Here is a 26,992-nt window from a genome sequence, read left to right as displayed (position 1 = left end):
GACTTATGATTAAATCATAACATAAAGTACCTTCGTTTATTTATTTAAAAAATGTTTGAGTGTCTCTTATTTGCCAAGCACTGTGCTAGGCGTTAGGGATACAGTGATAAGATACAACAGTCTATGTGTTTACAGAACTTAGTGTAACTAGAGAAATAGGTAGTAATTGAATAATCCCAAAAATGAATGTGTCATTATAAATTAATGTACAGGTTAAGAATGGATGGAGCACAGATCTTAACCTGTAACAAGGACTGTGACCTAGACTTGGAGCAGAAAAGGCTTTGGGAGGAAGTGATTCTTCAGCTGAGATCTGAATGTAGAGAGTTAATTAGGTGAAAAGAAGGGAGTTTGTTATGGTCCAGTGTCTCAGGCATACGCAACAGTGAGGCACAAATGTCCTGTGAGAGCAGGGAGCCTGGTGCATTGAAGGAATTGATGGCTGGAGCATAGAAGAAGTGGCCATGAAAAGGATTTTGGTCTTTTGGAAGAAAACTGCTGCCACAATATGTAAAAAGAGAATTTAAAAGAATATAGCAAGGAACCACTTTATGGAAACTGTGTTAAAAAAAAAACTACTTTAAAACCAGTAGCCATAAACCTGAGGGTGTTTATATGCCTAGCATAACATGTTTTCTTGCCATTTTTTTTCCCTGTAATTCTGAAGAGTAAAGTCTAATTTATGACTCTTTGTGTCCTCAGCCTCTGCCAAGCACTTGCTTTCCACTTATTTTCAGTACCACTTAGGCAGTTAAGATGGTTTGGATGTGCAAAATTTAGAGAAGGGGGTATGGGGTATGAGTTTGTCCTTATTTAAAGTGTTAAAATAACATTTCTAGTAATGGATAAACTCACTATTTTTTCCCATATTATAAAGCTGAGAAATTATCTCTAAGTCTAGGAGAATATTCTTTTGATGAAAATGAAGAACAATTAAAGGATGTACATATGAAAGAGAAGAATCTTGAAGATTACTGGAAGAAAGCGAAGGAAATTCTACACAGAATAGAACAGCTTGAAAGAGAAGGAAATGAGGTTGGCTTCTTTGTTTCAAAGAATGTAGAACTTTTTTCAAATATTTTTTAATAATACAGGTTGGAGGGTAAAATATTTTTCTTGCCAAGTTACTTTTTATTTTAATGGTTTTAAATTTAAAATTCATTAGTAATACTTGAGGAATCATCCTTGAACACAGAAAAAAATATTTTTAAAAAGTGGAAATGATGACTGATAAAATAAGAGACATGGAAGATAGAGCCAAGAGATCTATCATTTGTATAATAAGGGTTCAAGAAGGAGAAAGAATGGAGAAGTAATAATCTCTCTCTCTCTTTCTCTCTCTCTCTCTCTCTCTCTCTATATATATATACACACACACACACACATACAGTTCACCCTTGAACAACGGGTGTTTGAACTGCTTGAATCCACTCATACATGGATTTTTTTCAATGAATATGTACTACAGTATTACACAGTCTCAGGGTCTCAGGTTGGTTGATTCAATGGATATGGAACTGTGGATATGAAGGGCTGACTGTAAAGTTATATGTGGATTTTCGACTGCCCCATGTTGTTCAAGGGTCAACTGTATATATACACATGTTTATGTATGTATATATACACATACACACATTTCCATATTTTAAAAAAATTTATTTATTTATTTATTTATTTTTGGCTGCATTGGGTCTTTGTTGCTGCCTGCAGGGTTTCTTTAGTTGAGGTGAGCGGGGGCTACTCTTCGTTGCCGCGTGTGGGCTTCTCATTGCAGTGGCTTCTCTTGTTGCCGAGCATGGGCTCTAGGCACGTGGGCTTCAGTAGTTGTGGCACGTGGGCTCAATAGTTGTGGCTCGCGGGCTCTAGAGTGCAGGCTCCGTAGTTGTGGCTCACAGGCCCAGTTGCTCCATGGCATGTGGGATCTTCCAGACCAGGGCTCAAACCCGTGTCCCCTGCATTGGCAGGCGGATTCTTAACCACTGAGCCACCAGGGAAGCCCCATTTCTATATTTTTACTATGTATGTATGCTTTGTGTCTTTGTATGTGCATGCATTTTAAAAAATAAAAACACAGTATCCAATTTAGTATAGTAATTTTATTCTTTTAAATGACTGAGTAGTATTCAATATCATAGATTACCATATTTGATTTAACTAGTCTTTTATTGATGGACATTTAGAAAATATTTAATCTCTCACCAGTGTAACCAACTCTAGAGTAAGTATCCTGCTACAACTGGGCCCGTGAGCCACAATTACTGAGCCTGCGCGTCTGTAGCCTGTGCTCCGCAACAAGAGGGGCAGCGATAGTGAGAGGCCTGCGCACCGCGATGAAGAGTGGCCCCCGCTTGCCGCAACTAGAGAAAGCCCTCGCACAGAAACGAAGACCCAACACAGCCATAAATAAATAAATAAACAAATACTTAAAAAAAAAAAAAAGTAAAAGTATCCTGCTACATATATATCTTTATAAGAGCTTTATTGAGATATAAACCACATTCCATACAATTGACCCAGTTGAAGTATACATTTCATTGGTTTTTAGTATACTCACAGAATTGTGTGACCATTACCACATTCAATTTTAAAACATTTTTATCACCCCAAAAAAGAAACTCCATACCATTTAGCAGTCACCCTCTGTATTCCCCCATCCATCCTCCCCTAACCCTAGGCAACCACTGATCTATTTTTTGTCTCTCTGTATTTGCCTATTCTGGACTTTTTATATAAATTGAATTATATAATACGTGGTCTTTTGTGACTGACTTCTTTCATTTAGCACATTTGCAAGGTTCATCCATGTTGTAGTATATATCAGTACTTTTTTCCTTTCTTAAAAAAATAGCTTTATTGAGATGTAATTCATATACCATTTGCCTATTTAAAGTGTACAGTTCAGTAGTTTTTATTCACAGATATGTGCAATAATCACCAAAGTCAACTTTAGAATATTTTTATTCCTTCAAAAAGAAACTCTGTACCCTTTAGCTATTTCCCTGAACACTCCGGTCCGCAGCCATAAGCAACCACCAATCTTCTATCTAACTCTATAGATTTGCCTATTCTGGGTATTTCATAAGAATGGAATCACATAATATGTGGTCTTTTGTGACTGGCTTCTTTCACTTAGCATGTTTTCAAGGCTCATTCATCTTTCAGCATGTATCAGTATTTCATTGCTTTTTATGGCCAAAGAGTTTTCCATTGTGTATACTACATTTTACTTATCCATTTATCAGTTGATGGACATACTCTTCTTTTTTTAATTTATTTTTTATTTATTTATTTTTGGCTACATTGGATCTTCGTTGCTGTGCATGGGCTTTCTCTAGTTGCGGCGAGCAGGGGCTACTCTTTGTTGCAGTGCGCAGGCTTCTCATTGCGGTGGCTTCTCTTGTTGCAGAGCACAGGCTCTAGACACGGGGGTTTCAGTAGTTGTGGCTCGTGGGCTCTAGAGCACAGTCTCAGTAGTTGTGGTGCACGGGCTTAGTTGCTCCGCAGCATGTGGGATCTTCCCGGACCAGGGATTGAACCCATATCCCCTGCATTGGCAGGTGAATACTTAACTACTGCGCCACCAGGGAAGTCCCTGGACATACTCTTTTACCTATAGCCTATGTCTTTATAGTTAACATGGGTTTCAGTATATACTTTGGTCTTTATTATCCTGTGTATTTCTGCTTTTTAATTGATGTGATCATTCCATTTCCATTTAATGTAATTACTAATATGTTTGGGTTTAAGTCTACCATATTGCTATTTGCTTCCTATTTGTCCCATTTGTTCTTTGTTCCTTTTATTCCTGCTCTCCTGCCTTCTTTTATATTATTTTTAAATATTCTATTATATCTCATGTTAGATTATTGGCTAAACATTCTTGGTTTTTTAAGGGATTGCTTTAGGATTTATAATACACATCTTTAACTCATCATGGTCTATATTCAGATAATATCATTCCACTCATGTAATATTGTAAGACCTTTGCAATAGTGTGCTTACATTTCCATTTGTTCTTTGTGCTATTGCCATACGTTTTACTGCTACATTGTTATAAACTGCCCAGTAATGTTATTATTTTTGCTTTAAACAGCTATCTTTTTTCTAAAATATTTTATTATTTAATAAAATAATATTTACATACAATGGTAATCACACATTTTAAGCATTCAGTTTGACTTATGATAATTTTTTTTTATTCCACAAGAGATAATCTTTTAAGTTTTATTTATTTATTTATTTTGAATTTTAGAATTTTATTTATTTTTTTATACAGCAGGTTCTTTTTTTTATTTTTTATTTTTTTATACAGCAGGTTCTTATTAGTTATCCATTTTATACATATTAGTGTATACATGTCAATCCCAATCTCCCAATTTATCCCACCACCACCACCACCCCCGCCACTTTCCCCCCTTGGTGTCCATACGTTTGTTCTCTACATCTGTGTCTCTATTTCTGCCCTGAAAACTGGTTCATCTGTACCATTTTTCTAGGTTCCACATAGATGCATTAATATATGATATTTGTTTTTCTCTTTCTGACTTACTTCACTCTGTATGACAGTCTCTAGGTCCATCCATGTCTCTACAAATGACCCAATTTCGTTCCTTTTTATGGCTGAGTAATATTCCATTGTATATATGTACCACATCTTCTTTATCCATTTGTCTGTCAGTGGGCATTTAGGTTGCTTCCATGACCTGGCTATTGTAAATAGTGCTGCAATGAACACTGGGGTGCATGTGTCTTTTTGAATTATGGTTTTCTCTGGGTATATGCCCAGTAGTGGGATTACTGGGTCATATGGTAATTCTATTTTTAGTTTTTTAAGGAACCTCCATACTGTTCTCCATAGTGGCTGTATCAATTTACATTCCCACCAACAGTGCAAGAGGGTTCCCTTTTCTCCACACCCTCTCCAGCATTTGTTGTTTGTAGATTTTCTGATGATGCCCATTCTAACTGGTGTGAGGTGATACCTCATTGTAGTTTTGATTTGCATTTCTCTAATAATTAGTGGTGTTGAGCAGCTTTTCATGTGCTTCTTGGCCATCTGTATGTCTTTGGAGAAACGTCTATTTAGGTCTTCTGCCCATTTTTGGATTGGGTTGTTTGGTTTTTTAATATTGAGCTGCATGAGCTGTTTATATATTTTGGAGATTAATCCTTTGTCTGTTGATTCGTTTGCAAATATTTTCTCCCATTCTGAGCGTTGTCTTTTCATCTTGTTTGTAGTTTCCCTTGCTTTGCAAAAGCTTTTAAGTTTCATCAGGTCCCATTTGTTTATTTTTGTTTTTATTTCCATTACTCTAGGAGGTGAATCAAAAAAGATCTTGATGTGATTTATGTCAAAGAGTGTTCTTCCTATGTTTTCCTCTAAGAGTTTTATAGTGTCCAGTCTTACATTTAAGTCTTTAATCCATTTTGAGTTTATTTTTATGTATGGTGTTAGGGAGTGTTCTAATTTTGTTCTTTTATATGTAGCTGTCCAGTTTTCCCAGCACCACTTATTGAAGAGACTGTCTTTTCCCCATTGTATATCCTTGCCTCCTTTGTCATAGATTAGTTGACCACAGGAGCGTGGGTTTATCTCTGGGCTTTCTATCCTGTTCCATTGATCTATATTTCTGTTTTTGTGCCAGTACCATATTGTCTTGATTACTGTAGCTTTGTAGTATAGTCTGAAGTCAGGGAGTCTGATTCCTCCAGCTCCATTTTTTTCCCTCAAGACTGCTTTGGCTATTTGGGGTCTTTCGTGTCTCCATACGAATTTTAAGATTTTTTGTTCTAGTTCTGTAAAAAATGCCATTGGTAATTTGATAGGGATTGCATTGAATCTGTAGATTGCTTTGGGTAGTATAGTCATTTTCACAATATTGATTCTTTCAATCCAAGAACATTGTATATCTCTCCATCTGTTTGTATCATCTTTAATTTCTTTCATCAGTGTCTTATAGTTTTCTGCATACAGGTCTTTTGTCTTCCAAGGTAGGTTTATTCCTAGGTATTTTATTCTTTTTGTTGCAGTGGTAAATAGGAGTGTTTCCTTAATTTCTCTTTCAGATTTTTCATCATTAGTGTATAGGAGTGCAAGAGATTTCTGTGCATTAATTTTGTATCCTGCAACTTTACCAAATTTATTGATTAGCTCTAGTAGTTTTCTGGTGGCATCTTTAGGATTCTCTATAGTATCATGTCATCTGCAAACAGTGACAGTTTTACTTCTTCTTTTCCAGTTGTATTCCTTTTCTTTCTTTTTCTTCTCTGATTGCCATGGCTAGGACTTCCAAAACTATGTTGAATAATAGTGGCGAGAGTGGACATCTTTGTCTTCTTCCTGATCTTAGAGGCAATGCTTTCAGTTTTTCACCATTGAGAATGATGTTTGCTGTGCATTTGTCATATATGGCCTTTATTATGTTGACATAGGTTCCCTCTATGCCCACTTTCTGGAGAGTTTTTTATCATAAATGGTGTTGAATTTTGTCAAAAGCTTTTTCTGCATCTATTGAGACGATCATATGGTTTTTATTCTTCAATTTGTTAATATCGTGTATCATATTGATTGATTTGCGTATATTGAAGAATCCTTGCATCCCTGGGGTAAATCCCACTTGATCATGGTGTATGATCCTTGTAATGTGTTGTTGGATTCTGTTTGCTAGTATTTTGTTGAGGATTTTTGCATCTATATTCATCAGTGATATTGGTCTGTAATTTTCTTTTTTTTGTAGTATCTTTGTCTGGTTTTCGTATCAGGGTGATGATGGCCTCATAGAATGAGTTTGGGAGTGTTCCTTCCTTTGCAATTTTTTGGAAGAGTTTGAGAAGGATGGGTGTTAGCTCTTCTGTAAATGTTTGATGGAATTCACCTGTGATGCCTTCTGGTCCTGGACTTTTGCTTGTTGGAAGATTTTAAATCACAGTTTCAATTTCATTGCTTGTGATTGTTCTGTTCATATTTCTATTTCTTATTTATTTTTTTTGATGTGGACCATTTTTAAAGTCTTTATTGGATTTGTTACAATATTGCTTCTATTTTATGTCTTGGTTTTTTGGCTGTGAGGCATATGGGATCTTAGCTTCCCAACCAGGGATCAAACCCGTACCCCCTGCACTGGAAGGCAAAGTCTTAACCACTGGACTGCCAGGGAAGTCCCCGAGTTATGATAATTTTTTACAGTTGTGTAACTATCAGGACAGTCAAGATATAGAACAGTCCACTCACCCTAAAATGTTTCCTTGTGTCCCTTTATAGACAGGCCCATTCACCATCCTCAGGCCTAGGCAATTCACTGATCTGCTTTCTGTCATTAGTTTCCGTTTCTATAATTTCATGTAAATGGAATCATATATTATATAATATTTTGTGTTTGATTTATTTCACTTAATATACAATGTTTTTTAGATTCACCAATGTCGTTTTATTAATATTTTGTTCCTTTTTACTGCTGAGTAACATTCCATAGTATGGACACACCACAACTTGTGTATCCATTCACCAACTGATAGACATTTGGGTTGCTTCTAGATCTTGGCTACTAGGAATAATGTTATGTGAACATTGGTGTACACTTCTGTGCCTGTAGTGTACATTTTCATTTCTCTTCGATAAATACATAAGAGCAGAATCACTGGACAATTATATTTTAAAGAAATTATGAACCCCTTTTTTTTTTTTCCTTTTGGGCCACACTGTGCGACATGCAGGATCTTAGTTCCCCCACCAGGGATCAAACTCATGCCGCCTGCAGTGGAAGCGTGGAGTCTTAACCACTGGACCTCCAGGGAAGTCCCAGAAATTACGAACCTCTTTTAACATTTCCTACAGTACAAGTCTACCTCCACTTGCCACCACTCAAAACAACACGACACCAAAAGAAGAAAAAGTCCCTTCTTTTTCTTCCATCCTTGTGTTGCCCCTCTAGCACATTCTGATGTCAGAGTGTAACACTGGCTAGCCCTAGAATAGTGGTCTATAGAGTCTAGTTTAAGTTTTACAATGCAGGACAAAGGAGGATAGGTTTGGAGTTGAGGAGCAATAAATTAAGAACTGGTACATCCTTTATGTCATGTACACAGCCGTTACCCTGGGATACTCCTTTACCATCATCTTAATGATTCTCTTTGTATCTTTCCTTGATTCCTGATTTCCTGGATCCTATGTCATTCTCTCTTTTTTGGTTTAGTTTCCCATTTTGATGGGGTACATTCTTCTGTAGCTTTCTGAAAAAGGGTACATAGGATGTAATTTTTTTGAGACCTTGTAAATATGAAAATAATTTTATTTTGCCTTCAGAATTAATTGATAGTTTGGTTGGACAAAATATTCTAGATTGGAAATCACCTCAGTATATTAAACGTGTTGCTCCATAGTCTTGTAGTTTCCAGTGTTACTCTTGAGGTCCAAAGCCATTCTGATCCTTTGGTGTGACCTGTGTTCTCCTTCTGGAAGCTTATATAATCTTTATCCCCAATGCTTTAAAATTTTACAGTGAGGTACATTGGTGTCAGTCTCTTTTCATTCATTGTGTTATACACATAGTGGGCCCTTTCAATCTGTTGACTTATGTCCTTCAGTTCTGGGAAAGTTTATAGCATAATACTGTGATGATTGCTTCCCTGTTTTCTCTTTCCTTGTTTTCTGAAACTCCTATTATTTATTTGTTGGACTTCTTGAGCTGGTCTTCCTTCTTATCATTTCTCTCTTATTTTCTTCTCTTTTTTGTTCTACATTCTGGGAAATGTTCTCATATTTACTTTTTAAACTAACCTATTGAGTTTTTCACTTCTGCTATTATATTTTTAGTTACCAAAGCCTCTTTTTTACTCCTTTTCAATTATCTTATTCTCATTTCATGCACTTAAGACTTAACAGGCATTCTTCTTTTAAATATATCAATGACAATTCTAATTTTTTCTCCTGGTTTTCCCAAAGAGTTTATTGGGCAGACCTGGGGATGGGGAGGCCCTGCATCTAAAACAAGGTGTTGGACCTCTTGGTGGTGAAGTGCGGCTTGTGCTGCTGACACAGGACCCAGTGGGGCAGTGGTGATCTTGGAGTTGTGGAACTGGTTGATTGCTGGTTGGTGGCACTTGCTGGCTGCCATCTCCTCCACCTTCCTGATCTGCATAGAGTTGGGCCTAGGTGTGAGGCTGGGCGCCCATGTCTCGGTAGCACTGGGTGATGGCACCTGCTGCAGTCAAGTCCTGGTACTCCTGGTACATGTTGTGGGTGCCACTGCGAGAGTCATAGTGCAGCCAGATGCTAGAGTTCCTCACCTGAAGGGGAGATTTCTCTAACACTCGTCCACAATAGACAATTTTCCCTGAAGACTTCTTCATCTTCTTCAGCTGAGACACAAAGTACCAGAAGTGGGACTTGGAAACAACATGATTAGGCACAAAGATTCTCATGTGATAGAGGGGTAGCATGCAGTATTTGGGGGTGGGCAGCAGCGCCCCACCACCTTGTACTCTCGCAGTATGCCTGAGGCCTTCATGGCGCTCTGTGTGCGCTCGATGCCTCCTGTGAAAAGGCACAATTCTCATTTTTAAAGTTTTTTTTTTCTAATCCATATTTCATCTTACTCCTCAGAGGTGTTTTTTGGTTGTTGATGTTTGCTTGTTTTTTTCTTTCCTGGTCTCTAGCTTTCTTCAGATTTCTGGTGATCTTTGGTTGCTACTAATATGTAAGAGTCATATGCTAAAAGCCTTCCTGGAAATTTTTTTTTTTTGAGTGTTTAATTCAAACCTATATTTGCAGTTCCTAAAATGCTGATCCACAGACCACTCTCTTGTTACACATTTGCACCAACAGAAAAGCAAAGAGAGCTCCAGTGTCCCTACGAGAGGAAGAGCTTCTCTTCCAACAGTCTTTAAAAGGCTACATGTACAGTCCCTGCACCCATCCAGGTGGCCATGCAATAAATACACAGCTTGTCCTGCTCGCCTCACTCCAGCCAGGCCTGCCACTACCTGTTGTAGGCCTGCTCCTTTTTGGACTTCTCCAGGGCCTTGTCCATGGTCTTCTCATTCTCCCCTCAACATTTGGGGCAGTACCACTTGCCCTTGGGTTTATGGTTCAGCCCCACGCAGGAGAAGTGGAACCACTCGGGGCACTCGTCATTGTCACAGCCGATCATCTCTCCATAGGAGACCAGATTGCACAGACAGTACGTGGGCTCGTTTGGCTCAATGGGAAGGTCTGCAGGGGATGCTTCCCTCACGGCTTTGGCCTTGGAGCGTTTCTTCTTCTTGGAGGCCTTTGCCTTCTTCTCCTTAGGCATTCCGGAGGTGATGTCATCATGGTCATGATTATTAGCTGCGTTGTTGCACTGTCGCTGGGACCACTTGTTGTTGGGCTTTTCTGCCTGCGTGATTGTCTCATTTTTTGACTTACCCTGGCCAGCTTTGCTGTGGCCAGTGGTGTCACTGACCTCTTGATGTGCCTCAAAGAGTTCCACGTGACTGTCCACCTGCCTGGCCCAGTTCTCCACCAGCTCCACCATCTGACTCACGATCTGGATCTTCTCGTCGCCCAGCTCCTGGCTCCGAATCAGGGCCCTCTGAATGCAGTGCAGCACTCTCCTCCTCTGGGCGCCGTCCGTCTCCCGCTTGAACTTATCATGATACTCATCCAGTTCCTACAGGATTTCTTGGTATTTCGCGTCAATCTCCTGCATCAGAGAGACGTTTCTCTGCAGATCGAAAGGCAGAGACTCGATGGAGTCCAGGTAGTCCTCCACGTAGTTCACCAGGTGGATCTGCTCCCCGTTGGGAGGCTCAACATGGTTTACCGAGGTCCCCGGTGACTCTGCGCGGCTTGCGGCTTTCCGCTTCCTGCGGCCCGCGACCCCTTGGAGCCCAGCGCTGCAAAATGCAAGGCTCCCGCCCGCCAGTGCCACTCATCTGGCCGACCCCGCGCCGCTACATCTGCGAGCCACACCGCCTGGGCCCGGGGACCGGCACCTGGCGGCGCGCTGTGCGGCCTCAGGCGCATGGAGGGCGCGGGCGGGCGTGCGGGCGAGCACCCCGCCGCCGGGGCCGGGGCCAGGGCCGAGTTGGCGCGGGAAGGGGCCCGCGCCGCCCGCTGCCGCCTTTCCTGGAAATTTTTTGACTGTGGATTCTTGTAGAATTAATTTGGTGGGTCATTTTTTGGAGAACCTCCAATGTCTAATCTCCTGCCTGGAAATTATGAGCCAATATTCTGGAGTCAAAATGGGGAAAGATAGCTTGGGAGTCTTAGTGTTCAGTATGTAAATATTTTCTTAGTCTTTGTTTTGCAATAGTATTCTGCCTTCAGCTTTGCTTGGTGTCCTCCAGTGTAGAGACTGTTTTATCCCCCTCAGAGATTAAACTTGGATCTTTGGGGAGGGAGGGGACCTTCTGGTGTCCGTCAGCTGCCTGCTGAGTGTGTGTATGTGGGGGTCAGGATCTAGCAATCCAACTACTTGAACTTTCATCCAACCTTCCTGTTTTTAACCCCACTTTCACCCTACCTCCAGTTCATAAGTCTTTTGAGAGTTTGGCAGCATATTTTAGTTCCTTGGCTTTTCCCATTGTCAGCTTACAAGTCTGCTTTATTTTTATTTATTTTTAATAAATTTATTTATTTTTGGCTGTGTTGGGTCTTCGTTGCTGTGTGCGGGCTTTCTTTAGTTGCAGCGAGCGGGGGCTACTCTTCGTTGCAGTGCGCGGGCTTCTCATTGTGGTGGCTGCTCTCATTGTGGAGCACAGGCTCTAGGCGTGTGGGCTTCAGTAGTTGCGGCACGTGGGCTCAGTAGTTGTGGCTCACGGGCTCTAGAGCACAGGCTCAGTAGTTGTGGCGCACGGGCTTAGTTGCTCCGTGGCATGTGGGATCTTCCCGGACCAGGGATCGAACCTGTGTCCCCTGCATTGGCAGGCGGATTCCTAACCATTGCGCCACCAGGGAAGCCCTGCTTTATTTATTTAAATTCAACTTTATCAAGTCTGCTAAACAGGCTGTCATTCACCTATCTGCTTTCCAATTCCAAAATTTTGTTGCATTTGTATCTTCTTCCATTTCTCCTTGTGGGTTTATGCCTTTTTTTTTTTTTTGGCTGCGTTGTGTCTTCGTTGCTGCACACGGACTTTTCTCTAGTTGCGGCAGGTGGGAGCTACTCTTCATTACAGTGCGTGGGCTTCTCATTGCAGTGGCTTCTTTTGTCGCAGAGCACCGGCTCTAGGAGCACGCGGGCTCAGTAGTTGTGGCTCGCGGGCTCTAGAACGCAGCCTCAGTAGTTGTGGCACATGGGCTTAGTTGCTCCACGGTGTGTGGGATCTTCCCGGACCAGAGATAAAACCCATGTCCCCTGCCTTGGCAGGCGGATTCTTAACCACTGTGCCACCAGGGAAATCCCTATGCCTTTTTATTTTTTATTTATTTATTTTAATAAATTTGTTTATTTATTTATTTTTGGCTGTGTTGGGTCTTCATTGCTGTGCCACCAGGGAGGTCCACCTATGCCTTTTTTTTTTTTTTTTTTTTCACCTATGCCTTTTTAAGAACTGTTGTTCTAATTGTTTTTTTGGAAGGAACGAAAATAAATATGGGTGTTAAAGTCATCATCTGTACCTGGAAGCCCTGTCTATCTATCTGTCTACCTATCTATCTTACAATTGCAGAGTATTCCACTGATGGATATGCTAGTTCCCCTTGAGACGAACTTTCAGGTTCCAACTTTTAGCTATTACAAACCATACTGCAGTTAATAACATTAACATTTTGCACATGTAAAAGTATATCTATAGGATTTTTAAAAAAGATATACACAGTGTTTTGTTTGTTTGTTTGTTTTGTGCTGTGTTGGGTCTTCATTGCTGCACGTGGGCTTTTTTCGCTCTAGTTGTGACCAGCAGGGGCTACTCTTCGTTGCAGTACGTGGGCTTCTCATTTCGATGGTTTCTCTTGTTGCGGAGCATGGGCTCTAGGTGCACGGGCTTCAGTAGTTGTAGCACGTGGGCTCAGTAGTTACGGCACATGGGCCCTAGAGCGCACGGGCTTCAGTATTTGTAGCACGTGGGCTCAGTAGTTACGGCACGTGGGCCCTAGAGCGCACGGACTTCAGTAGTTGTGGCTCACGGGCTCTAGAGCTCAGGCTCAGTAGTTGTGGCACACAGGCTTAGTTGCTCCGTGGCACGTGGGATCTTCTCAGACCAGGGATCAAACTGGTGTCCCCTGCATTGGCAGGCGGATTCTTAACCACTGTGCCACCAGGGAAGTCCCACAGTTTTTATTATGAAAGATACTGTCAAATTGTTTCTCCATAGAGATGTATCAGTTTACACTCTCCCCCATAATGTACAGAATGTTTCCCTATACCCTTTTGATCTTTGCCAAAGTCATAGATGAAGAAAGATGTCTATGGGACTTCCCTGGTGGTCCAGTGGTTAAGACTCCGCACTTCCAATGCAGGGGGCGCGGGTTTGATCCCTGGTCGGGGAACCAAGATCCCACATGCTGTGTGGTGGGGCCAAAAAGTAAAAAAAATAAAATAAAGAAAGGTATCTCATTTACCTTTAATGTTTATTTCTCTTATTAAAGTGAGATGGAGCATTTTTCATATGTGTAAGAGCTATTTATTTATATTTCCTTTCTTGTGAACTGTTCATCTCCTTTGCCTATGTTTCTACACTGTTACTGATCTTTTTCGTAGTTCATTGTAGTAGCTTTTTATAAATGTTACTAGAAAAATTCTACCGTAGCTCAAGATATGACATACATATTCTTTCTAGCTGTTTTTATTTGTATTTGATTTTGCTTTTGGCCCTTTTTTCCTCTGGGTCCCCACCCCCCAACATTGTTTTTCGTCTCTAGCAGAACTTAAAAAAAATTTTTTATGTGGTAAAGTATAGGTTTTTCTCTTATGATTTATTGATTTTTTGTAATACTTGGAAAGGTATTCCTTCCATTGAGAATATTAAAACATCATGGTTTCTTTTAGAACATATGTAATTTCATTTTTTTATATTTAAATATTTAGTTAATTTTTACTTTATTTTTGTGTAAATTGTGAGATATGTATTCAGTTTATCTTTTTCCCCAGTTGACTTCCCAATGTCCCCAAATCATTTAATGAATATTCTCCCCTTCCTTCCTAATGTAAACTACCCCTTTTATAATGTATATTCTGTTGACAATCATAAACTTTTTCTGCATTATTTAAAGGGAGTGTAAATTGAATTATAAAGCAAATGATTATTTTGAAATTATTTACTTATTTTTACATTACAGGAAAGAGTACAAAGAGAAAAATATAAGGATTATGTTTCATCTATGAACATAAATATTCAAAATACATTGAAACACCTCCACGCAGATAGCAGTGGTGGAGGTCCCAAAGCAGAAGATAAGGATAAAAGCCAGTCTACAAAGCTTCAGAGTTATAAGTCCCATGAAGTCATGTCTAAAGCATGTACAAATGATGATCAAATGAAGACCTTGTTAAAGAGTGCAAATCCAGTTAATGCTTGTTATAGGGAGAGTGGGCAAAATAAGACTTTATGTAAAGCCAATTCAAGCTGCAATCAAAACTTACGTGAAGAAACAACCTTTGAAAAAAAGAATTTTGTTTCTCAATCAAGGTATAGTTTAATAATTGTTTCTAACTTTTATTTATTTATTCAGCATTTGTGTGTGTGTGTGTAGTACTATGTGCCATACTCTTAAACACTGGGATATAGAAATGATAAGCATGGTTTTAGGAGGAGCCTAATGTAGGAAATGTTGGGAAAGGAGTTTGGATGGGCCAGTATGGGCCAGTTCATCTAGGGCCTTGCATGTAATACTCAAGATTTTCTGTTATAACTTATAGAGTATAGGGAGCCGCTGACGATTTTAGATTGAGTGACACGATCAGATTTGAATTTTAGAAGGGATACTCAGAAAACTTAAACTGAACCTCTGTAGCTGAAATAACAATGCACGTATTGATAATCCATCAGCAATTTAGCAAAAGCCAGTTTGTAAGTTTAACTTGATAAAAGGGAGTAAGGTGTGATGAAAATCTGGTTTAGGCTTGTCTTTTCATTTGTTCCCTGTACCTCACCTCCAGTATATGTCCTTTCTCACTCACGGGTAGCCTGTGGGGCTGGACCTGGAATTGCAGCTTTTCTTCCTAAAGCCTTTCTTGTGTTCTGCTCTTCTGATAGTTACTGGGCTAGGAGGGAAACTGAAGAGAATGGTGCTATGTTCTGGGGAGGCTGCAGGGTAAACTAAGTGTTAGACAGATGGATTACATCATCACACCCCCTTTTTCCTTTTCAAAACTGTTCTTCATTTAGTTTTAACCCGATTTCTCAGGGATATAGAACTGGGAAGTAGTGGGATATGCTCTTGGGCCAGCCTTCTTGCCCTCTGGCCCAATGAATTTGTTATTTCCTCTTTTTTGCTCTCCTTCCTTCCTGTTTTCCTCTTTTATAACTTTTTCTTCCATGTTTTTGCTGGCATCAGTATTATTGACCTCTGGAGTCTTGTTTAACTCCACTTTTTTTTTTTAATTGAAGTAGAGTTGATTTACAATGTTTCAGGTGTACAGCAAAGTGATTCAGTTATATATATATATACACACACACACATATATATACTTTATCAGATTCTTTTCCATTATACGTTATTACAAGATATTAAATAAAGTTCCCTGTTCTATACTATAGGTCCTTATTGTTTATCTATTTTTTATTATATATAGTAGTTAACTCCGCTTTTAGAAACAAGGCTATAACCATTGCATACCATACTTTGGCAGAATTTGGTAGATTTTGGTAGATCCTGACTCCAGCTCTTTCTGCCTGTCAAACATCAGAATCACACTACTGCTTACGGAAAGATTTGTTCACACACCAAACAATATGTTTACTTTTATTAATCTGGTGTCTATTTTCTTTTAGCGACCATATTTTTAAACATCCAACTCCTATTGCCAAAAACACAAAGCAGCAGTTACCAGTAACAGGTATGACTAAAAATGTTTCTTCTTTGATTATTCAAGAAAACATATTTAGGTGATTAATATAGCTAAAAGTAATATCTTCCCTCTAACATATAAGCCATGCCTTTGACTCTCTTTCTGGTCTAAATGCCTCAGTCACCTTTTATTGATATCCTTTCTGTATATCCACTAGGATGACTGGAAGTGTAGTACTGTGCTACAGTTTATGAAACTCCTGAGAATTAATAAATCTTATAAACGTCAGGTCCTTTTCACTAATCAAAAATATCTTGCATTTTGCAATTTTTTTCCCCAGATCCATTTACATTATGTTCAGATATAATAAATAAAGAAGTCATTGGTTTTCTAGCATCAGACAATTGTTCCAAAATATTGAAGTATAGATGCTCAGGTAAATATTTTTTTAATTGTAGTTGTTTCATAATTAAAGCTTTATATGATATTAATTAACTAGAATTTGTAATAGTTCTACCTGTGTGATTTAAAATTCATTTCCTTTGGACAAATAACAATCTGGGGTCTCATAAAACACTCAAATTAATACCTTCTATCTGCATTAGTCTGTGTTCCCAATATTTGCTCATATGAATCAATGCAGCTAATACTCTTTTTTTCTTTTTTGAATTTTATTTTATTTATTTTTTTATATAGCAGATTCTTATTAGTTATCCATTTTATACATATTAGTGTATATATGTCAATCCCAATCTCCCAGTTCATCACAGCACCACCACCCCCCTCCACCGCTTCCCCCCTTGGTGTCCATATGTTTGTTCTCTACATCTGTGTCTCAGTTTCTGCCCTGCAAACCGGTTCAGCAGCTAATACTCTTAAAAAATTACTTTATTATTCTCTTTCTGTCACCATCTATAAGTTTAACTTTACTGAGTAAGGTAAACATTTTTTATATTTTCAGTGAGCCAATAAATAGGTATATATTCTGGATTATGAATAATCCAGAATTCCACAGTGCTTATTCCATCCCTTCTTCTCCTTCATATCCCAGTATTTGCTCTTTGTTTACTCTTACTGTTGCGCCCTGCTCTTTGGAGAAAACTGAGGCTATTCCACATTAGGCTCAAAATATTACTATTCTTCTGTCTTAGATGAAGGGTTTATCTCTTTTACTCTAAAACTGATATCTAGCTATAATCCAAATCCCATCTATGTTTTCTCCCCATTTTATAATAATACTTGTGTAGGCTTTCTCTTTAGTCCTTTTCTATTCATTAACTCCATTTGTCCCACCTTAAACTATGTTCATTTCTCCTCATCTTAAAAAATACCCAAGGGACTTCCCTGGTGGTCTGGTGGTTAAGAATCCGCCTGCCAATGCAGGGGACACAGGTTCGAGCCCTGGTCTGGGAAGATCCCACATGCCGTGGAGCACCTAGCCCGTGTGCCACAACTATTGAGCCTGTGTGCTACAACTACTGAAGCCTGCGCTCCTAGAGCCTGTGCTCGGCAACAAGAGAAGCCACCGCAATGAGAAGCCCGCGCACCGCATGAAGAGTAGCCCCCGCTCGCCGCGACTAGACAAAGCCAGCGCGCAGCAACGAAGACCCAACACAGCCATAAATAAATAAATAAATAATAAAGATAAATTAATTATTTAAAATTTTTTTTTAAAAAACCCAAATACTTTGTGTGATTTGCTATCCCTTCAAGTATTCATCTATTCTTTCTTCCACCGTCTATTACCAGATTCCTGCTCTTGTTCCCTTCTCTTTCAGCATATTCTTTCCCTTCTTAACCCCCTGCAGTCTAGCTTCTTTTATTGCCATTCTACTAAATTTTAATGTTAAAGGTTACCTGAAACCTCTTTTTTAACCCCGAAACCAATGACTTTTTAAAAGATTCTTATTGTCTTTAGTATCTCTGCACTGTCAACTACCATTCCTTGAAATCCTCTCCTCTCATTTGAAAACCATAGTTCCCAAACTGTCCACCCGAGCTCCCTGGGGCTCTGCAGTGAACTCCAAGGGCACTACACAATATTTAAAAATTTATAAGTGAAACACAAAATGGTCAACATCTTTTGGACACCACGTAAACTACTAGCTCAAAGTAGTTCACAGTCTCACCATTAGATTGTACTACATCTCTTTTGATGATGTCATTTCTTTGTGGAGCTGGGTTTTCAGTGGTTGTTGTGATTTTTTTTAAATTAATTATTTATTTATTTTTGGCTGCGTTGGGTCTTTGTTGCTGCACGCGGGCTTTCTCTAGTTGTGGCGAGCTGGGGCTACTCTTCGTTGTGGTGCGCAGGCTTCTCATTTCGGTGGCTTCTATTGTTGTGGGCATCAGTAATTGTGGCACGTGGGCTCAATAGTTGTGGCTCTCGGGCTCTAGAGCGCAGGCTCAGTAGTTGTGGCACACGGGCTTAGTTGCTCTGTGGCATGTGGGATCTTCCCAGACCAGGGTTCGAACCCATGTCCCCTGCATTGGCAGGCGGATTCTTAACCATTGCGCCACCAGGGAAGTCCCAGTTGTTGTGATTTTTAAAAAGCAAGCACCACGTGAAAATCAGTGTGGAAAAGGAAATGAGGGTGGCAGTGTCCAGTCTGATTACAAGTTTTGAGAACTTGTGCTGTACCCAATTGTTGCACAAATCCCATTAGGAAATAACTGTAATTAATAAGAATGAAATACAAATATATATATATTTCAAATTTAGGTCTATTATTTTTTTAAATGGCTACCAAGTTGTTAGAACATAAATACGTATTGAGTTGTTTTGGGCCTAACAGAACATTTGGTATTTCTTTTGGCCTAAGGGTGCTGTGAAAAAATCACCAAGATCTTTTTTTTTTTTTAATTTTTTTTGGCTGTGTTGGGTCTTCATTGTTGCGCGCGGGCTTTCTCTAGTTGCAGTGAGTGGGGGCTACTCTTTGTTGCGGTGCGCGGGCTTCTCTTGCTGCAGAGCACGGGCTCTAGGTACAGGGGCTTTAGTAGTTGCGGCACGTGGGCTCAGTAGTTGTGGCTCACGGGCTTAGTTGCTTCGCGGCATGTGGGATCTTCCTGGACCAGAGATCAAACCCGTGTCTTCTGCATTGGCAGGTGGATTCTTAAGCACTGCGCCACCAGGGAAGTCCCAATCACCAAGATCTTAAAGATGCCACAGAGTGAGACAGTTGGGAACCTCTGGTCAAAAATATTCCAGTTGGTAGAATGGATGCTCTATAACTGTTAACTCCCTTTCATCCCTTAGTTTGTTTGAGATAGTTCCTTCCTAGTTGCTTTGCTCCCTCAGTGACCATTCATTCTGCAGACACTTAGGGAGTGTTTATTCTGCAGCAGGCACTGGAATCAAAGATGAATAGAACTCAGTCCTCACTTCAGGAAGTTTACAGTCTATAAAGCTCTCCATTTTATCACCTTTATTCCTTTATCTTATCTTCCTGCCAAATTTCTACAGATACTCCCCCCAATATATAGTCTACAGCACTTACTCAACTCTGCTGCAGCATTTACTTTTGTGGCATCATCTATCATTTTACCAATGATTTTCAAATCTGTATCTCCACACTTCGCGTCTACCTCGGGTTATAGCGTCATTCTTACATTTCCAGCTGTACCTAGGACATACTCACTTTAATATTTTGTTATTTCAAGCTTAATGTATTCAAAGCACAACATCTTTCTCCCTCTTAAACTGCCCCCCCTCCAGCCACTCCATTTTTATTAGTGTTGCCATTATTCTTCTGACCCCCCAGATTTCTTTCTTTTCATTAATTTATTTTTGGCTGTGTTGGGTCTTTGTTGCTGTGCACGGGCTTCCTCTAGTTGCGGTGAGCGGGGTCTACTCTTCGTTGCAGTGCGCGGGCTTCTCATTGTCGTGGCTTCTCTTGTTGCGGAGCACAGGCTCTAGGCTTGCGAGCTTCAGTAGCTGTGGGCTCAGTAGTTGTGGCTCACGGGCTCTAGAGCTCAGGCTCAGTAGTTGTGGAGCACGAGCTTAGTTGCTCCGCGGCATGTGGGATCTTCCCCGGCCAGGGCTCAAACCTGTGTCCCCTGCATTGGCAGGCAGATTCTTAACCACTGTGCCACCAGGGAAGGCCCCCCAGATTTCAAACCTTGAATCATCTATAACTATCTTTTCTCCTTACATCCCCTATTTCTAGTCTATCATATTTGGTTCTTTCTTTCTTTCCCACACAGGCCCCTTTTCCTTCATGCCTAAATTACTAGCAGTCTTTCAGTCTCAAGTCTCACCAACCCCCAAGTAACGTGTATTGCTATTAACTTCTCTTCCTCATATGTGCTTTGTATCATGTCACCATACTAAAGAACCCTCAGTGCTTCTCTGTAACTCACTAAATCGAACTCTCTGCCTGGCTTTCAGAATTGTGTGGAACTTTGTCCTGCTTCCACTTGTTAAATTTTACTGCAATTTGTTCTGTTTAAGTCCACCAGAAATGTGCCATATTTATTCCAAACTTTGCCATTCGATCCATTACAATCGAATTGTCCTAAACATCTCCCTTACCCCGACAGCTCATTATTCACCAATTTTACCTCAGAAATCTCTGCATTCTCCCTGCAAATGCTGTGTTTCAGAATCCCCTCATTTATCTGGACTGTTTAAGTTACCCCTCAACTGATCCTCTTACCTTCAGTTGAGCTTTCTGTAGACAAATCTTGTCATTTCCCTGCTTAATAAATATCCTTCAGTTCCTCCCATTGACTTGAAGATAGTAGTTAAAAATCCTTAAGATGACTTTCAAGACCGTTTTTTTTTTAAATTCATTTAAGATTAATACATTTATTTATTTATTTTTTAGCACCTTTAATTATTATTTCTTTATTTATTTTTTGGGCTGTGTTGGGACTTCGTTTCTGTGCGAGGGCTTCCTCTAGCTGCAGCAAGTGGGGGCCACTCTTCATCGCAGTGCGTGGGCCTCTCACTATCGTGGCCTCTCTTGTTGTGGAGCACAGGCTCCAGACGCACAGGCTCAGCAGTTGTGGCTCACAGGCCCAGTTGCTCCGCGGCATGTGGGATCTTCCCAGACCAGGGCTCGAACCCATGTCCCCTGCATTAGCAGGCAGACTCTCAACCACTGCGCCACCAGGGAAGCCCTCAAGACCGTTTTTGACCTGGCCCCTTGCAACCCTTACCAGCCTCAACTTTTCTCCCACAGTTCTCTCATACCTTATACTCCAGCCACACACAGTACCTGTGATTCTCTGAACACACTATGCTTTTTTACTCTTCTGTGCTTTTGCACGTGTTCTTTGTACTTGAAATGTCCTCATCCCTGCCAACTTTCTGCCTGGCTAACTTTTCCTATAGGTGACAGGTGGATAGAGAACTTTATAATGGATGGATGTGGCTAACATTACCTGAACCTACTGATCAATCAATATCATAAAAAGAGAGATAGTTAGACTTTATGTTTCTGTTAATGTGATGCAGTAAGAAGTACACAATACTACCTGTGAGGAGTTCTACTAAAAACAATTGAACCTGAATCTGATCAATCATCTAGATCTAGTTACTAGTTTCTTGGGCACACAGGAATATTTTAAAGGATGCAACTAGGATGTAATCAGCAAAACCCAGCCTTTGGGAAACTGCACATTACAAATGACCCAGGGTCTACAACAAGTAAATGACAAAGAGGAAGAGAGGAGAATTGGTAGATTAAAAGAAACTCAAGAGACATATCAGCTGAGTGTAATGGTGGACCTTGTTTGGATCATGATTCAAATAAACCAACTGTAAAGAGAAAGTTTTGAAATGATGGGGAAATTTGAACACTGACTGGATATTAGATTGTATTAAGCATAATTTTCTTAGGTGTGATAGTGGTTTTGCCATTTAAAAAAATAAAACAAAGTAAGTGTTTTTTTTTAAAAAGTTCTTATCTGTTAAGAATGCATATGAAGTATTTACAGATGAAATGATACTAGAATGCAAATTGCAGCCTTCATAGTCCAGTGTGTACATGGGGGGCAGAGCTGAGTAGGTGGGGTAGATAAAATATGACTGGCCATGAGTTAAGAATTGTTGAAGCTGGATGATGGATATGTGGTGGGTAATTATACTTTTCTCTTTATTCTCATGTGTTTGAAATGTTCCATAGTAAAACATTACAAAGAAAAAAAAGAAAAAAAAAGACGACTGGGCATAAGGGTCACTTCCTTTGGATATCTTCCCTGATAGTGACTCCTGCTCAGAATTAGGCCAAGGTAGATGCTGCTTTTCTATATCACCATAACTCTGTTCACACCGCTATGGCAACACTTATTTCACTGTATTATATTTGTTGTCTTTACTCTCTCACATGACATGACTTGGAGTTTCTTGACGTATTTATAATTAAGTTGCTGATTTCACTTCAGTTACTATCATAAAGATATTTGCTTTCATAAATTTGTTATTAGATATTTTGTAACATCTATACATCACTTTAATTTGTTTTCTTTTAGGTTGCATAGCAGTAGGAAAATCCCTGAATAGCCGAAATTTTAGCAAGCTCTTACACTCTTGCCCATACCAATGTGATCGTCACAAAGTCATTGTGGAAGCTGAAGACAAATATAAAAGTGGACTAAGGAAATCACTTATCTGTAACAAAAGTAATTAATTCAGCAGTTTTAAAACTGTAATTATAGTAAGAAAGAGAAAAACAAATACCATATGCTAGCACACATGTATATAGAATCTAAAAAAAAAAAAATGGTTCTGAAGAAACTAGGGGCAGGACAGGAATAAAGACGCAGACATAGAGAATGTACCTGAGGACACGGGGAGGGGGAAGGGTAAGCTGGAACGAAGTGAGCGAGCGGCATGGACATATATACACTACCAAATGTAAAATAGATAGCTAGTGGGAAGCAGCCGCATAGCACAGGGAGATCAGCTCGGTGCCTTGCGACCACCTAGAGGGGTGGGATAGGGAGGGTGGGAGGGAGACGCAAGAGGGAGGGGATATGGGGATATATGTATAGGTATAGCTGATTCACTTTGTTATACAGCAGCAACTAACACAACACTGTAAAGCAATTATACTCCAATAAAGATGTTAAAAAAACACAAAACTGTAATTATAACCATACCTTCTGAACTATGATCTAGAACATTAAGTATATTAAAAGATAAAGGGTAAAATAATGTTGAAAAGAAAATCTGTCTCTGAGCAGCTGTGATTTAAAATGTTCCCAGGGAGTAGATTTAGTCTCTAGTAATTTAAAAATTCATCCTAATCCACCTAAGGATTCCCATTAGAAGGGGGAAAAAGGGAATATCATACTGATGGGATTGATGTGATACTACTCAGATTGATACTCTAAGTACACTGAATGTTTTCTGTATTTTTCAGAAATTCTGCTGACCCCACGTAGAAGACGACAACTCAATAATGAATCTACTACCCCTGGAGGAATAAGTGAATATATTTAATTTTTAAATAAATATAAATTTCGTATATTCCTGAAAAAGAACAGCTGAATGATTGTTCTCAGTCACATCATTAATGGCTTTTAAATGATAACCCTTTCTTCTGATGAGGGTCATACTTCCTGACAAAAGAGGCTTCCCTCTTCCCTTTTTCATGTTGCTTGCTCATCTGTTACTTTCCAGCTGGGGAAGGGGCAGGAGAAAACTAACATTTATTAAGAACCTCCTATGTATTAGGTGTTTCATACATGTTATTTGCTTTATTTCGTATAATAACATTGTAAGATAAGCTATTATTTTATTCCCACTTTAATTTGTTTTCTTTTAGGTTGCGTAGCAGTAGGAAAATAGCCGAAATTTGCCAATGAGTTGGCAAATGGCAGAACTTAGATTCAAATGCAAGCCTGTCTTTCTCCAGAATCCCCTTTTCTATCCTCTGGATCACTTTTCTATTTTAAGAGCAAAGTTATTCTCCTATGCACAAGTGCTTCAGAAAAATTTTGCGGAAGATTTTGGTTCACATCTGTAGCACTTTGAACAATCAAAATTGAAGAGACAAATAGTATAAACCTTAGAGCCCTGTTTAAAAATTAAAATACTTCTAAACTATGAGTTAATTTACAGGAGTTTTTCTTTAACTACAGCGTTAATCACCATTTCAGGTTTATCACTATTTCAAATTTATCACAAGACTTAAAGAACATTACCATTATCTTCTGTTCATATGGAATTAGTATGTGCAGAGTAAGACTAAGCAGTTGAGTACACTACTTTTCAAAGTCACCTAGAAATTAGTAATATCTGTAGAGCCATTCTGTTATTTATTGTGAAGACATCTGGACTTGATCCATCCAGGAAACATTTTGCCACATACTTTTGTTTGGCCATTTTCACTGCCAAAACCTTGAAAGAAATTTCAAATTTACTTTTTCTAACTGGGTCTTTTTCTAGGTTAAAATTTCTGCATACAAATTAAAATTAAGCGCAGTACCACTACAGGGTAGCCCACTTTTTGAAGTAATATTTTCTGTAGAAACTGTTAGAAAATGGGTATTTTTCCATAGAAACATTACAGTTGGAAATCTTTTTGACAAGGAGTTGGCATCAAATTAATAATAGAATTTCTTGAGCAGCATGTCTTAAAAGCAAATATATAACAACTAAAAGTATTCTATAATCATTTTTCATAGTAAAATCATTTGCAGAGCATCATGAAATATACATAATTATGGTTATATATTGATTATACAGAAGGATCCTAAATACTGTTAAGTCACTTTCAGCTCGTAAATACCTACATCTTTTTTGTAGATTCCAGTTTCTTAGCTAAAATCCAATAGTTAATAAGTTGGCCTGCTTTTTTCAAATTTAGAAAGGCATCTTGAGGAGGTAGTGATTAGATTGGTCTTATATCTCTTTTACAAGCAGGCCAGGAATATTTGATGTACTGCCATTTTTCCCCCTCTTAATAAATTTCCCTTTCATACTGGAGACATTCATCACCTTTCATTTGGTTATAGGTTACACTCAAATTTGAGACTCTTCTTTTGAGAAGGGACCATTTGCAGCATCTAAGTATTTAAAGAGCCTTGGGGGCAAGGCTCTCTTTTAGGATGGATTGATAATCTTGAGAGGGTTTGAAAAATAAGAGTTTCTAGGAGGGCTTCCCTGGTGGCGCAGTGGTTGAGAATCTGCCTGCCAGTGCAGGGAACACGGGTTCGAGCCCTGGGGTTCGAGCCCTGGTCTGGAAAGATCCCACATGCCGCGGAGCGACTAGGCCCGTGAGCCACAATTGCTGAGCCTGCACGTCTGGAGCCTGTGCTCCGCAACGAGAGAGGCCACGATACTGAGAGGCCCGCGCACCGCGATGAAGAGTGGCCCCCACTTGCCGCAACTAGAGAAAGCCCTCGCACAGAAACGAAGACCCAACACAGCCATAAATAAATAAATAAATAAATTAAAAAAAATTTTTTTTTAAATGGTAAGTTTAAAAAAAAAAAAAAAAGAGTCTCTAGGACTGAGCCTTCTTGCCTATTTTTCCCTGCTTTTTTCTAATGACCAATCAGTATTAGGAGGAGCACTGAAGAAGTCACAGAAGGGAGTCTTGTGGTGTAGAGAGCTGTTTCCTTCTTCTAGGCTGCCAACTATGCTGCTGTGGTAACCTTTGAGGTATTTGGCACAGATGCTAATTTAAGCGTAAAAGTCAGTGAGATGGCAACTGCAGGGGAAAAGTGGGGATTGGCTCTAAATGAACAACCTCAGGACCCAATATCTTGAATGTTATAATAACCCATCTGGTCCTGATTATAATGAGTTCAAATCATTTAGCAAGTGAAGTTGAAATCATCTATTTCTCGGATAACCACAGTTTTCCAGTAGACCCAAGTAAGAAGTAACTTCATTGATAAGTTTTAAAACAGTTTTTACCGGTAGTAACATTTTTATGTCAACAAATATTTATTGATCACCTACTATGTGTCAGACACTGTCTTAGGCACTGGGGACACATGGTGAGTAAAACAGACAAAAATCCCAGTCTTCATGGAGCCTGCATTCTAAGGAATACCATTAAGTAATATTTAGACATTATTTTCATTGATTTCTTGGCCTTCTGCTGGTAAGATTTTTCCCTCCTGCTTTAAAAGATCTGAACTATGGCTTCTATCTCAGGATAGATGGACTAACAGTCATGACATGCAAAGGCAAGATTTTCGAAGGTTGTCCCAGCATCGCTATTCAAGGTCCTACTAAAGTAAATAGCAGCCTTAATTGGAAATACAAAAACTCTTCCTCATCAGCATCTACCCACAATGATAACGTGCATTAACAGTGAATTAAAAAGCTTAAGGGACTTCCCCGGTGGTCCAGTGGTTAAGAATCCGCCTTCCAACACAGGGGATACGGATTCTATTCTATGAAGTTATGGAGCCCTTTGGGAAGACTGTATCTGTAAGATAGGTAAGCTGTTTGTTAACTGTCCTCACAGGAATGTTGAGAGAATTAACAATCAAATGTTTATAAAATTTTGTGTTTCTTGATTGAAGGATTTTGCGAATATTATTGCAATAGGATTGTTACAATTATTGAAGAGATCACAGTGATAGCATCTAGTTTAATAGTAGGCACTCAGTTTTGTTTTGTTTTAATTGAAGTGGATTTCTATATGATGAGTAGTCCAGGCATGAAGTTTTCTCACTGTGTAATCCATATCCTTAGAATAAGTTAGGCATTTATTTGGGTCTCAAGAACTCTTTCTTCAGCAAGTACTAATATATTCTACAATTCTCATTAATTACAGAAAAAAGAAGAATTCGTAAAAACTTTACTGAAGAAGAAGTAAATTACCTTTTCAATGGAGTTAAGAAAATGGGAAATCACTGGAATTTAATTTTGTGGTCTTTCCCCTTTCAGCAAGGACGGAAGGCTGTCGACCTTGCTCACAAATACCACAAGCTGACCAAACGCCCCAAGTGTGTGGCTCCTTGACTGGAAGAAGACTTGTCAGTTTTTAGTTTGATATCTTAAAATACAGTGTGTTGAAAATATAAAATTTAAAATATTCTTACAAACTCTTATGAGACAGGAAATGTGGCAATGGGGATACTGTTTTAATTAC

At 39.3% G+C, this 26,992-nt stretch overlaps 1 protein-coding gene and 2 pseudogenes across 6 annotated transcripts in view; 1 reads left to right on the top strand and 2 right to left on the bottom strand.

The window, feature by feature from the left end:
* Positions 1 to 26,992, top strand: part of TERB1 (telomere repeat binding bouquet formation protein 1) — a 47,876-nt gene extending 20,884 nt beyond the window's left edge. For 2 of the 6 annotated variants that reach the window (XM_036832192.1, XM_036832191.1), the window contains 7 exons: positions 878 to 1,035; positions 14,261 to 14,610; positions 15,916 to 15,980; positions 16,273 to 16,368; positions 22,407 to 22,556; positions 23,300 to 23,365; positions 26,675 to 26,992. In XM_036832192.1, coding sequence (XP_036688087.1) covers positions 878 to 1,035; positions 14,261 to 14,610; positions 15,916 to 15,980; positions 16,273 to 16,368; positions 22,407 to 22,556; positions 23,300 to 23,365; positions 26,675 to 26,862 — 1,073 coding nt within the window. In that variant the 3' untranslated portion in view covers positions 26,863 to 26,992. The remainder of the gene's footprint in view (positions 1 to 877; positions 1,036 to 14,260; positions 14,611 to 15,915; positions 15,981 to 16,272; positions 16,369 to 22,406; positions 22,557 to 23,299; positions 23,366 to 26,674) is intronic. The other 4 variants (XM_036832193.1, XM_036832194.1, XM_036832197.1 and 1 more) reach the window with 4 other exon arrangements.
* Positions 8,981 to 9,527, bottom strand: LOC118884555 (annotated as a pseudogene).
* On the bottom strand, positions 9,978 to 11,005 carry LOC118885330 (annotated as a pseudogene).

Source organism: Balaenoptera musculus, chromosome 19 (assembly GCF_009873245.2).
Source record: "Balaenoptera musculus isolate JJ_BM4_2016_0621 chromosome 19, mBalMus1.pri.v3, whole genome shotgun sequence".
NCBI lineage: Eukaryota > Metazoa > Chordata > Mammalia > Artiodactyla > Balaenopteridae > Balaenoptera > Balaenoptera musculus.
The sequence above is the reverse complement of the archived record's forward strand: the minus strand, read 5'-3'. Positions and strand labels throughout refer to the sequence as shown.